Raw genomic sequence first — 14,646 nt, 5'->3', positions numbered from 1 at the left:
TCTCTCTCTCTCTCTTGCCTCTCTCTCTCTCTCTCTCTCCTCTCCTCTCTCTCTCTCTCTCTCTCTCTCTCTCTCTCTCTCTCTCTGCCTCTCTCTCCAAAACCAGCTCTAGTCGGTCCTTTGTTCATTAGCAGACCTCTCACCTGGCTGGATGTCAAGATAGATTCCCCAAACCTACCAGAGAGCTTAAACCTTACTGGGCGAAAGCCTAATGCAGGTTGTTATGAACTTGAAAGGCACCTTTAACATGAACCTCTGTTTTCTGCTGCATTGCTAGCATACTCCTAAAAGACCTATTCATTCACACAGCTCAAGCACACTACAGGTAGCCCAAATATTGTAACCCACCACGTACACTGGTGGACAGAGTGATTTATCCTTGATGGTTCTTAAGCATTAAACATGTTGCACTGTTTCAACTTCCACCAGCAGTCTGTCTCCTCACAGCTTGTGAAGAACTGTAGTCGCGTGACAGTGATACCTGATCAGCACAGCCTCACTGTAGGAACAAAAGATGAAGTTACCACGTTCATTTGGTATAGTCACAGAACAGGCTACACTAGCAGAAGCGTGTACTGATTACTTTGATCTCTGCACCCCAATAATAAGTCTGGGTATAGAAGTCTGGGTTCTCGCACTGCTGGTTTGCTGGTGCTGAATCCCCCTCTCCTTGGGTGTTGAAATGAAAGTCCTGTGCATGTCTTTGGAGTGCTGTACAGAACGACAGTCAGGATCTTGATGTTTCTGGTTTTTGTCGACATCAGAGATGTACTCTTATATTAGGGTGACATCTTCATTTCTCCCTCTCTTCACAAAGGGTGGCTACAGCTTTTTGGTGATAAGTGTTGCTGGCAGAATTATTGTAGTTGAACGGAAAAGACCTTATAATTTGTGCTCCTCTGGTGAGACTTTACAAGCTCCTCCAAAAAAGAGACTTTTAGCACAGTTACTGTTATCCTTTGCCTCCATCATTTTTTTTTTTTTTGTTTAAAATATTTTTATTGCAGGAATCAGTAAATCGTTACATAATCGGCCAACATTATATATCGAGCTCGTTCAATGAGATACAACCCTCCGTCCCCCCACCGTAAGTCACTTACACAGCCATTCAGCCCACAACCCTAGGGTCGGGCGGCGAAATTCAATGGGGGCTCCGGAGGATGTCGAGGCTGGCCCGGAGGACCCGCTGTCCGTCATCTGCTTTTCCAAACAAGCCTATAAACCCAAAAGAACACCCCACACTTAAAACCCCAAACCCAGGAAAACCCCTCCCCCCCCCCTCCCCCCCCCCCCACCATCAGCGCGCGGCACCAACCGCAACAGGATTTACAAGAGGACCCACGGGGAAAGCAATAGATCTGAAAAGTGCAATCGTCTATCGGGACTCGGGGCGAGCTTCTACCTCAAGTTCAGATTCGCTGGGGGCGCAATAATCCCTAAGGGCCTGCACTAACATCTCCCATTCTAGCGCTGCTTCCTGTGCCTTCTCATTACGCTGCCTCCAAGCTAGCTGGTATCTGAGCGTACTCTCCCCCGCCGCCCACTTCAAAAGTTCGCTGTGCCACCGGCTTCCCGTCGGACCAGCTCGTGCCTTCCAGTTCCTGGTCACCTCACGTTTAGCAAGGAGCAGCCCCAGGTCAATGAACTTGCTTAGATATTTTATTCTTGGGGGTATGAGGGAACCAGTGTAGGAGACCCACCGCCGCATGAAGCGATAAGGATCTCCCTGTCGTCTCCTCCAGGGTCTTCCCCACTTCCTCCCAATAGGATGACAATCCCGGGCAGGCCCACAGCATATGGAGGAGATCCGCCTCCTGGGCCGGGCACCTGGGGCATTCCGCCGAGGTCGTATCGAAATATCGCCTGATTTTCACCGGGGTCAAATAGGCTCTATGGAGCACGTAGTAATGTACCAATTGAAAACGGGCGTGGCGTGTGCCCTTCCAGGCCCTCCGCACTAGCTGGGCCCAGGTCGTCTCCGGGATCTCCCTGCCAATGTCCTCCTCCCAGCGGTTTCTCAAAGTGGTGAGGGGAGCCAGCCCCTCATTGATCAGTCTGCCGTAAAGGCAAGTGACCGCCTTTACCGTGCCCGCAGACATCATCACGTATTGGCATACCGGGGATAAAGGAGGTTCCTCCTGCCCGCGCCTCCAGTGCGCCTGGATCGCGCGAACAAGGGCCGAGTGCAGTAAAAAGTCGCCGCGGGGAATCCCGAAGCGCTCAATGAGCTCCTGGAAGGGCAAGAGCGACCCGTCCTCATATAGATCACCGATTAGCTGTAGACCGACGTCCTCCCAGGCCGCCAGCCGCGACCAATCACCCCCATGGGGCAGAGCCGTTAGCATCCCCAGCGGTATTTCGGGCGCGTACGGTGTTCGCAGGTGGCCCCGGGCGTGAGCTCGGTTCCAGCACAGGCGGACAGTCCGCTCCTCCAGCGACAAGTCCTGCAAGGCCAACCGTTGTCTCATCGCTATGAAGGAGAGAACATGCCTGGCCATGCCCGTTCCCCTCTTTTCTTCGGGGCCCCGGAACTCCCGGGCGATCTCCTGGGTGAAGGCCTGGAGCTGCGCCGCTAAATAATACTTTTCGAAGTCCGGCACCGCAAGCCCACCCTCCTCCTTCGGCCTCAGTAGGGTCTTGAGGGCCACCCGCCGGCGGCCCGAACCCCAAAGGAATCCGACTATCATGGATCGTAAAAGTCGAAACGTGGTCGGTGGGACCCAGATCGGTAGTGTCCGGAAATAATATAGCAACCGGGGGAGCGCCACCATTTTAAGCAAAGCAATCCGCCCCGCCACCGAGAGCGGTAGCGTGGCCCAAAAGCTCATACTGCCGCGGAGTGCTCGAATGCCCCGGGCAATGTTCCCATCCAGGAGGCCGGAAGGTTCATGATAGACTTACACCCCTAGATACTTAAAGCAATCGGGTTCCCATCTAATCTCCCTACTCAGAGTAGGGGTAGGGGTGCCCCTGCGGACCGGGAACAGACAGGTCTTAGTCCAATTCACTCGGAGGCCCGAGACCTCCCCAAACCTCGTGAGCGCCGTCGCAGCCCCATGTAGGGCATCGAGCGGGTCTTCTAGGAAGAGCAACAGGTCGTCTGCATACAGTGAAATGTAATGTCCTTTGCCTCCATCATGCTTGGGACACAGAGATGGGATGTGAGGATCACAGGTGGATTAGTAAAATCATGCACTCCATATGGGCCTCGAGTGAGCTGAAAATAAAATTGTGATTTTGTGCCAAGCTGATGATCCTCCCAGACATTACAGCCAGGAGGCATATGACCTTCCTATCACCCCCGTGAAATCTGTGTACCTGGTGGATGAGGGAGGTTTCTGACCCATCTCCCTTTGTCCAAGTATAGGATCCTCTGCCTGGGTGAAACTCGAACAACACCCATTTCCTTTGTTCTGGCCATACAGATGTTGGCCTCAGTCTGACGTCAAAATACACACCATCTTCAGTCCAAATTGGACTCTGGGCTCAGATGTCCGCAAACTTTGTAACAGCAAAAGATATATGCCTACAAAGGTTTGGGTATGGAAGAAAGTTTATTTGACTTTGGCTTCCTCGCTGGTCTCTAAAGGGAGGCATAAGTACTGGATAACTTAGCTAGTACTTGATTCATCTCTGTTTTGGCAACCCAGAGGACTGCTCATCAATATTGGAGAGAAAACCAGTGTGTTGTATTACTACATTCTGCTTTTAAAGCCTTGGCAGGGCATGCGCTGCTGCGAGGCATGGGGTCAAGCTCCGCCCACTCTCTGCCTTTTTTATTCAATTGGCTCCTGTTGCAGTTGTTTGTAAATAGTTGCTTCTGATTCATTTACAGGCTTTGTTAGTCCCTGCTTAATAACGCCTAGTCTGCATTTTTAACCTCCCATCAGGACTGGACCTTTTACCATGTCCTTACTGTTTAACTTGCATTTGCCCTTCTGAGAACTCTTTGCTCAGTTTATCGAAAGAGAACTGGTGGGACGCCAGCTTTAGTAATAGCGGGCACTTTTAATTTATTTAGAGCGTTCTGCACGCTTTTGCTTTTACAATGGGGCCACACAATGCACCATTTAAGATTAATAGCATGGGAACACATGGTTGTACACTCAGCACACAAACATAATTTTTTTAACTTAAATTACGTACAGACCTACGAAAATGCACCCTTTTAGATTAATAGCACTGACCCACAGTCAACAATGGCACTTGCCCCCTCCCTCTCCCTTCACGCTGTAAACATTCAAACTATCAGCTCAGCGCCTGTTCCACAAGTGCCACACCTTCTTTTACTTCTCGCCAACCACAATTTCCACAGCTTTTATATTTGTACTCTGAGTTTTCTGTGTTGAAGGATATGAAAACCATCAATTGATTGTGTCCGACGTTCGTTCTGTGATTGAGTTGGTTTATTGGAGAGCAGCTGATTTTCTGAGATTAACATGTGCAATAGTTTATCGGCGAGCTGTATAAATTAGTGTCAAACTACGTTGCGTCCAAGAACTTTATAGAGTCATGAAGCTTGGCGTCGGCATGCGCCCAGGCGGTGGGTAACTAGTCCTTAATAACTTGGAAATAAGATAATAAACAGTAAAATATTCTCTCTACTTTTATCATACTCGTCGCTCTGGATCAATATTCATGCAATGAGGAGGGTAGTCCAAGTCTTTCCCTTGAGCCAATTACCTGATTCACTCCATATTCAAATTATCTTTCGCAAACGTCATGATCGTTCCTGAAGTACAGAATTAACAAGCATTTGCAATTCAATAGGTCTCGCATTTTTGAGAGTTTACGCTACTGACATTGTAAATGACACTGCCTTTTATTTGTTTTAAAAACCAAAACGTAAATAAAAGGCTTTGTAATTTCACAATGCCAATAGCTCAAACTCATAAATGCGAGACCTATTGCATTGCAAATGCATGTTTATAATGGCATCTATTTAATCTTGTCATGACTCTTAATGACACCTTTTATTCCACCCATGTAGTTGCAGAGTGGTACACAAATACCAGAATTTGGCCCAGAGTCCCTGCATTTGTAGCCCTTATCCTCTCTCAATATTCCTTTAGCAGGGTTTAGCTTCCAGAACAAAAAGACCCACGCTCTTCAGACGTTTATGGTCCGATAGGATATACTTAACACTGGGGTGGAGGTTAATAGAAATCTAGCACCCAGAACAAATGTGCTTCAATAACATTTGGGGGTGGGGTGGGGGTTCTTGTGGTATCTAGTAAGGTGTGATCACAAACCTGAAGGCACAGTTGACAGTGTGGTCAAATGTAGAAACTGGTTTGAATTCTGGTCTCCTAATTCCTTAATTTTTGTCTCTGTGCCATGACCGCTGAAAATAATTGTTCTACACATGGGTAACCTCTACAGAGTCCAGTGTTAGCGTTTAGTATTTCTGGCATGTAAGACTTTTTTCCCATTTTTTTATGATCCAAATGCAATTTAATATAGTAATGTAACCACCTGGGGATGGGAGTGAACTTTTGTTGCAAACAGTCAATTCATATATGCAACTGTATCTATAAAAATAAAGAACATAATGGCAAATCAACATTTAAACTAATAAACCGTTAAGCACATCCCAAATACCTGAATTATAATCAAGATGCCCAGTGAAACGGACAGATCTGTTAATCTGATTAGTGGCTAGTGTGCCATAGAATATTTTCATAGCCTGCAAAGGTCTAAGGATATCCAGTGACAAGGGGCACAGGTTCAGGCATTTTTAATACAAGTATTGCAAACCTGCTTGGTCTGTTTTTGTCAACATCTTACTTCGCTTTGTTTGAATCTGTATTGGTTTTAACTTTACAGATATATTTTTTCATTTCAAAAGATTCTATTGCATTTTATAAAAGAGGTTTACAGAAGATGAACAATAAACCAAAAAGCAAACAAAAGGAAAAGAGACCAAAAATATCAATAAATGTCTTTTTGATACTGCTGCTGTTCATTTGAAAACCTTTCCCGGTGGAAGGTTCTTATTAACACATCAGCAGTATTAATAAACACATATAATCCTAAACACGTAAGTGACGTCCATTTGATTATACCAAGTAGTTAATAAAAGCTGTTTTCAATAGACAATAGATAAAACTGCTACTGACCGGGGAAGTAGAATTACTTGGCATGTGAGACTTCATAAAAAAGATAAAACTGTCTCACTAAAATAAGTTGAAGGCCCTTCCTTAATGCCAGTGAATCCACAGCTAGGTGAAAATCTGTAGAAGGTAAGGAAATATTATTTTTTTCAGTTGGTAACTTGTTGCGGTGTATATGAGCTCTCTGATTCGGATGGGACTGCACACCTAATTTCCTTTATACGCTTTAAGCTGATCTCTTGGTTCTGTGGCGTGTCCTCCCCCCTAATCTTGTTCCCTTAGTTGATGAGTTGTGCTCTACGTTTATTTAACTCTTCTTATGCCCCAAATGGGTATACTTGAATAAAGTCCTACACTCATTCATTCAGCCTTTGTAATGTCTTCATCACATTGGCTTTAAATATATACTGAAAAAGAATACTTGATTCCAATAATAAGGTGTTTACCTACCTTATTTTAAATGTGTTCCTTTAACATTTAAATATACAGCTATTTTAAAGTTATAAATTGACTAATTTATTTTGCAGGAGACGAAGTGAAGAGCAACCTGTTCCTTTTGATACTAAGCGGCAACGAATTCAGTCTCCCACGCAGTCATCCCCTATAAATCGCCAGCTAGTGCCTGTAAGAGAAGATCGCAGATATTCAGTTCCAACATCTGTGAAACTACCACTGGTTCAGGCACCACCAAGGACACCGGATGTAAAAGGGCGTCTTCCACCCTTGCAAGATCCTCAAATAGCACCCTGTCTGGAAACAACACTTCCAGTGGCCACAGATAAGGTACGTTTTAGGTTTAATGTCCCTATTAGATTAGCTAATATGGGGTAATGTATTACATTTATTATGTCAATATATCGTTTGGGGACAGATTAATACATCTACAAGACAAAATTGTAAGTATACGAGTATGTGTTTGTGTTTACGTGTATGTGTGTATATATATATATATATATATATATATATATATATATGTGGAGGTTCCTGAACTTAATAATCTCTAAACCCTATAAATCCCCTTACCATCCCTAAGCCATAAAAACACCCTTACCAAACAATACCCCTACCCACCCGTAAACCCTAAATACACCTTTAACCCCCGCTACCCTTATCCACCCTTAAACCCTGAAAAACCCTTGCCACCCAATTCCCTTACCCACCCCAAACCCTAAAAATACCCTCCACATCCTACACCACTCCCCACCCCTAAACCCTAAAAATACCACTACCACCCTATACCCTTACCCCTGAACCCTAAAATCACCCTTAAGACCCTATACCCTTATCCGCCCCATAACCCTTAAAACCTCCTACCCTAATTCCTAATATGTGCATATGTATGTATGTGCGTATATATGTGTGTGTGAGATGTATTCACATATGTATATATATTTGTTTCACTTACCTGATATATAGTTAAAATTTAGTTGTAAAGGCATTGCGTAGTAAATTGTGATGCTGTTTCCTATATGGTTGGTATAGTGGCTCTTGATAGCAGTGCAATACCTGGAGTAATCTTGTTAGGCTATTTATAAAAAGCTGGCATAATTTGTGCAGGTGTGAATCCTTACTTAACATTACTCCCCGGTGTTGAAATAATAAGAGGACTGGTGACTTCTTTACCGCACGAGCAGATGGAGAGTCAAGCTCAGCCCAGGTCATTGTGGATGACTGCTAATCATTGAGCCGTCATCACCATGGTACACTTCATCTTTGCCTTTGGAATGGACCCCATTGGTACAGCTTGATCCTGAAACTCAACAGCTCCACCAGCACAGCTGCTTTCCCGGACGCATGGAAGCACACCACCATCCTCCCCCTTCTGAAGAAACCCTTAGCAGACCCGATACTGCTGACTAACTAGTGATCGATCTCTTTGTTGCCTTACCCTGTCAAAGTACTGGAGAAAAAAACCACCTCCTCGACCCCACCCAGTCTAGATTCAGGCCTACCCACAGCACCAAGACCACCCTCATTGCAGCCACAGTCAACACCTGAATGATCATGGACAGAAGCCACACCACAGCTCTCATTCTACTCGAGTTATCTGACACTTTCGGCACAGTCTCTCACTTTAATTTTCATTCATCGCCTACACAAAGCTGTAATGCGAAGGTCCTCTGTCCACTGCATTTGCTTCTTCCTCACTAGGCACACCCAGTTGGTCTGCCTGCACCTTGTTGCCACCAACCTCCTCTGCAAAGTACCCAAGGACCTTCTCTCAACCTCACAATGTTCAATACCTTCATGGCCCCGCTCACCAAAATCACCTGATCTAACTGAATCGACATCTTCTCCTCTGCAGACAACACTGTTGTGGATAATATTGGAGATAAATAAAGCAGATTCAAACGTAAGTAATCCACAATGTAGTTTATTCGCAGTTAGGTTAGTCAACGGAGCTCATCCTCCAGCGCGCCTCAAATTCTGCCGTCCTGCAACTGACTGGCCAAACTGGCAACGGTATGTCAGCTCTCATGAGAACAGAACTTGGAATGGCGCTCAGAAGTTGCACATGTATACAGAATAAATGGTGCCCGCATACAACAAAGCACTGCAATATGCACATGCAACATCAGACTAAGAATGCCCCAATTTCAAAAACCAAGATACAACACATCTTCCTCCTTTAGAAAAAAACCGAATCCCTTACATTAACGAAATTACTTAGAAAAGTCCTGCATGTTTTTTAGACACTCTCCCACTCCTGGTAATAACCTTATCATTATAGACAGCAACATTTTCAGTAGTTTAATCTACTATCTTATCGTCCATGACCATATATGTTACAATTTGCTCCCCCTGGACCACTACCAACATCACAGGTTTGTGACTGGTCATCACCAGTACCACATGGCTGTGATGGGTTATTACCAGCCTCATAAGGCTGTGACTGACCCACACCTTCAATGGTGGTATCCATAGGTGCTAAAAATAACTGCCAGATTGCTGCTGCTACAATTTGTGCTATAGAACAGTGCTTTGAAAATAATTCAAGAGCACCATGTTCCTTCCCACCCACCAGCGACTGTCTTCCAACTGGGCAGAAGAACTTGACACTTTGAAGACCCAATAAAGTTGAACTCCACTTTAGACCTTCTAGGTCTCATGTCTTTTAGAATGACCCAAGACCCCACACAAACATTCTTCATACCCACACCTCACCATGTCATAAGCTGCCATTCTCTTCTAGGTTTCACAGACATTTGCACCAATTCTCTTCAAATCCACCACCTCCCCAAATTTACTGGAAGACGTTTCACTCTTCCCAGGTAGGACATCATCCCATGCAAGATTGTTTGCCCCTTAACATGGAGAAGGGTGGCAAAACCTTCATATGTGAGGTGTATTATGGTATGCCCTGACTTTGTCCAAATTCTCCACTTTCACCTCACACCTCAAAGCCCTTTGAATGCCTTTCTTAAGCAGCTGGTTAGCCATCTCAACATCACCATTAGCCTGGGGTGAATACAATGCCACATTATAGTGCTTAATGCCCTTGTTCTTCAAAAACGATTCCATGCTCTCAGACACCAGTTGAACCCCGTTATCGGTGATCATTTCTTCAGGGTACCCCTCGATGGCAAAACCTTTATCCATAACTGTATAATAACGTGTAAGCTTCAGCCACAAAATCGTAGTATGTACACTTTGAGAAATAATCAATCATAACTCCAAATACTTAGTTGCTAGGTAACGCTGCAATACGACCAGCCAAACCCAAAGTCAATTTGCACCCTGCTCCTTGAGGCACTAGTGTGGCAGCAATGAGGGTATCCTGTGTCTTCCAATGATTGTTAGACATAATACATTCCTGACAAGAATTGGCAAAACTATCCACCGTCCTATCCATCTATGGCCACCACAAATAGCATGTGGTTTTTTTTGTGTGGATTTATAACCAAAGTTCCCCTTGTGAGTCAGCTCCATAACTTTAGATCTCAACCCATAAGGGACTGCCAATTTCTCAGCTCTTCAGTCGAATGTCATTTTTAAAAGAGCTGATCAGCTAATTGAGAAAACACATACAACTCCCCCTTGAAATGTTTAACAAGAGGCCATCCCTCTTGAACAAACTGTCTGACTTTCCCTAAAACAATGTAAGTACTGTATGCAGCATTCCAATCTGATTCATTCATAGTACCACCACACCTCTTTACCATATCAGTACTAGCAATCACACACTCACTACCAAAACTTTCCTCCTCACACCCCCCACCACCTGTTCCTTGATGGGAAGTGTGGACAAGCAATCTGCCCTGGTGTTGGTGCTACCAGGTATGTGCATCGCATCAAAATTGTGCTCTTGTAATTTTCCTAGGGTCCTGATAAGCATTGAAGCTGATGAGGTACCTTTATCACTGAGCAAATACAATAAGTTCCTGTGATCAGTACACAAGCTGAAAAGTGTGCCCCACACATGTCCTAAAATGGTGTATAGCCTATGCACAGGTAAGAGCCTTCCTCTCAATTGTACTGTACTTACTTTAGGTGAATAATAGAACTCTGGAAGCAAAAGCCACTGTAACTTCCGCATCACCCACCCTTTGACACAAAACTGTCTCTCGGGTGGATGACCTTACAACCTTCCATGAGGTTCTAATCCAAGGAGCAGCCAAGCTGAACATACCGATGTCGGGGTCCTACTCCTTCCACATCACATTCAAAATGCTACATCAGCGTACAGCCTCAAGACATTTGTTTCTACTGGTACCGGGCCTTTCCGAACCTGCCTTTGAACACTTTTTTACACCAGCCATAGTGAAGCCTGCTCCATCCACGCTTCAAAAGAAGTACCGACCTCCGGATCAAGACCCTTTTATTTCTCTGATCTGATTCTCCAACTGACTCTCTGGTCATTTTAGCTGCTAAAAAATACTATTCTACCTCTCCATCAACATCTTCTCCTCCAGTTAAAGACAGCAGAAAACTGGATTCAGCAGGCTGTAAAGTCTGCAGCACTGTATCCACAGCTATGAAGGCAGCCTGCGTTCGTGCATTCTTGGGCAGGTATGAGCCGGTCCTGTGGGATTCCATCCAGCATTTCACTGAACGTCTTCCGAAAGACGAGAGAGTATTTCATAGAAATAGTGAATAAGGGCACAATATTTTCGAATCAAATCACTAGCGTTGCAGCGGATTCTTCGTTATTAGCTGCTCCTGCCTACTGTTACGGGGTAACTTTAAGAAGACATGCTTGGCTCCGGTTGACATCGGTAAAACCAGAGGCGCAGCATCGCATTCAGAACTTTTCTCAGGCTCCTCGCTCTTTGGAAGCCATGCAGATGACTAGATGGCAAGAATAAAAATTTAAATGGACACTCTAAAAGCTATGGGTCTATAAAAACTAAAAGATTAACAGAAATCATTTCGACCCTACCAATGTCGGTTCTATACCCAGAGTGTTCAAACCCCACACTGGATCACAGGTAGATCTCCGTAGCAACATTAAAGATCTTACCAACCACAGCAAAAACAGACAAGAGGACGTTCTGCCCTACAGACTGCCCAAGGGGGTAAACCGTCAACAGGAACCAAAGAACCAAACCAGGAGTCCTCCCTTCCCCCTCTTATGTTATCCACTCCAGTTGGGGGAAGTATTTTGCATTACCAAGCAGCGTGGCGAAGCATCATAAAAGACACCGGGGTTCTGAATATTGTGCAAAACTGATATTGTCTCATGCTTACCAGCTCATCTCCATCCATTCCACCAAAGACGTCCACTTACCATCTTAACTTGCTAAGGTCAGAAGTCAACACCCTTTTGCAGAAAAATGCGGTGGAAGTTGTTCCCCATAGGCAATGGGAGAAGGGTGTTTACTACAGGTACTTCCTGGTGACAAAAAAGGACAAACACGAATTTTGACTCGTTCTCGATCTCACAATCGCCAACAAATGGTTTCGGCAGAAGAAGGTCCAGATGCTGGCTTTACGTCCAATCTACCCTCAGTTTCACCAGGGAGATTGGCTTTTCTCCATCGACCTTCACGATGCATACTTTCACATTTCCATCGCCAAGAAGCATCAAATGCTTCTAAGGTTCGTCAGGGGACTAGACCATTACCAGTACATAGTACTCCTTTTTGGCCTAAAGTCAGCACCCTGAACAATCTTTAAGTGCATGGCTGTGGTGGTAGCCCATCTGCCAAAGCGCCAGATCTTCGTCTACCCATATCTAGAGGACTAGCTCATAAAGACCTCCTCTTCTCAAGAAGCCCAACTGCATTTCAGCTGGACTTGCGATCTCCTTCATTGGCTGGGTCTTATTGTCAACCTCAACAAGTCCACATCCACACCAGTCCAAACTTGACATTACTAAGGAGCCTCCAGCGACACCATTCAATCAAAGGTGTGTCCTTCGAAGGAGCGATGCTTATCAATCCTTTGGTAATGTCAGACTGTCATGAAGATCCCTCATACAACCGTAAAAGCAGTATCCTCTCTTCTCGGCTAAATGGCCTCCAGTATCTTTCTCACTCCCAGTGTTCGCCTCCAAATGCATCCGCTCCAGGAATGTATGGATGAACTGACCAGAAACTGGGAGGCCAGGATCACGCTATCCATACTTGCAATACAATCCTTGAATTGGTGGCACTCTCTAACCAATCTCCTACAAGACCTGCTGTTTCACCAACAGGTCTCTTCTCAGTCCATAGTGGCAGATGCATCACTACTTGGATAGGGAGCTCTCATGGATCACCTTCAAATTCAGGGCTCATGGTCTCAGAGAGAGATGACATACCATATCAATCTCCTCAAGCTTTGTACAGTGCATCTAGCGCTCAAGGCTTGTCACCCATCATTCACGACCAACATCCTGCTTGTTCAGACGGACAATACAACCTCCATGTACTACCTCAACAAGCAGAGGCACCAGGTCCAGAGCTTTGTCACTAGAGACCCAGACGATTTGGAAATAGCTCTTGGCCAGGAACTTGAACATAACGGCAACTCACCTCCCGGATGCCCAAAATGTTTGACAGACACTCTCAGTAGAGCTCTCGATTAAATCCACAAATGGGTCTTGCAGAACGAGGTAGTTAAAAGTATCTTTCAAATGTGGGGCGCCCCTACTTTCGATCGTTCGCATCAGCAGTAAACAGAAAATGCAGCGGCTTTACCTCCAGGTACTACCATCCAGAGACGCTGGGGAATGCCCTGTGAATCAACTGGTCTGGCAAATTTCTTTATTCCTTCCCACCTATTCCCCTATTCCTGGCGGTCCTGATCAAACTGGCTCTCTCCAAAGCCAAGATGATCCTCATAGCTCCAGAGTAGCCACGCAATGGTAGTTCCCGGACCTTCTTCACAGGTCACAACATCCACATCTCAAGCTCCCATGCTCCTATCGCAGTTCGGAGGCCAGATGATACACCCCAATCTCTCCTCCTTGAATTTGGCTGCATAGCTCCCGAGCTAGTGCATTATGAACACCTAAAACTGCTGCAAGACTGCATGAAGACCCTCGGAGGCTAAGCGCCTTCCACTCGCTCTGCTTCTGCCTTCAAATGGAAGAGATTTCGCTGTTGGCGTTCCTCCAAGAACATGGATACTACTGCCTGCCAAAAAGATGTTATTCTTCCATACCTTCTACACTTGGCTAAATCTGGCTTGCAATTCTCGTATATAAAGCCCTTACTGCTTACAGACAATGATCATCACAAACCTCCTTTTTTTTTTTTTTTTTTTTTAGTACCTGTAATAAAGGATTTCTTAGAAGAGCTTAAGAAGGTTTTTCTCCCATTAGGCATCCCTCGCCTACCTGGGAACTCAATATAGTGCTTTCATGGCTTATGCAGTTTTCTTTTGTGCCTTTTCACAAAGCTTCCCTACAACACCTTTTTGTAAGACCGCTTTCCTTGTAGCACTAACATCAGCTCGCAGGGTTAGTGAGATCCAAGCAAATGTTCTCATGGAAAATACACTGTATTTCATTCTGTCAAAGTGATTATGAAAACTCACCTGAAATTCCTCCCTAAAGTTGTTTCAGACTTCTATGTCAACCAGACCATCTGATTTCCAACATTATTTCTGAATCCCTCTACTTCAGCGGAACAGACTCTCCATTCCATAGATGTAAGGATAGTTCTGAAATTCTATCTGGACAAGACACAAGACATCTACAGATCGGATCAATTGTTTATCAATTACGGTCCGTACAGGCTTAGCCACCTCCAAGGAATCCATTTCATGATTGATAGGGTCTTGCATTTTATTGTGTTATCAAAAGGCTAACCAGATGCTCTCAGCTAAACCTAAAGCACGCTATACTAGAGGGAAAGCGGCTACTGCCGCTTTACTACTCAATATCCTTATTCCAGACATTTGTAAAGCGGCTACTTGGAAGTCGGTGCATACATTCACCAAGTACTACTGCCTAGATTCTGAAGCTAGAGCAGAGGCTCAAGTAGGCCAGACTTCCCTCAGAAATCTATTTGCTTAAGCTTCCCAGTTGAAACTCTGTCTCCTCAACCTGTCTATATGGGGATAGGCTTGCTACTCTATTCAGTGCTAACAACTGTAAATGGAAATC

The 14,646-nt window shown here is 45.0% G+C and overlaps 1 protein-coding gene across 1 annotated transcript in view; it reads left to right on the top strand.

The window, feature by feature from the left end:
* The window catches only part of TENT2 (terminal nucleotidyltransferase 2), a 693,839-nt gene that overhangs the window by 110,606 nt on the left and 568,587 nt on the right, over positions 1 to 14,646 (top strand). The window contains exon 3 of the mRNA XM_085632248.1: positions 6,641 to 6,896. Coding sequence (XP_085488374.1) covers positions 6,641 to 6,896 — 256 coding nt within the window. The remainder of the gene's footprint in view (positions 1 to 6,640; positions 6,897 to 14,646) is intronic.

This window comes from Triturus cristatus, chromosome 2_1 (genome assembly GCF_964204655.1).
Source record: "Triturus cristatus chromosome 2_1, aTriCri1.1, whole genome shotgun sequence".
NCBI classification, from domain to species: Eukaryota; Metazoa; Chordata; class Amphibia; order Caudata; family Salamandridae; genus Triturus; species Triturus cristatus.
The sequence above is the reverse complement of the archived record's forward strand: the minus strand, read 5'-3'. Positions and strand labels throughout refer to the sequence as shown.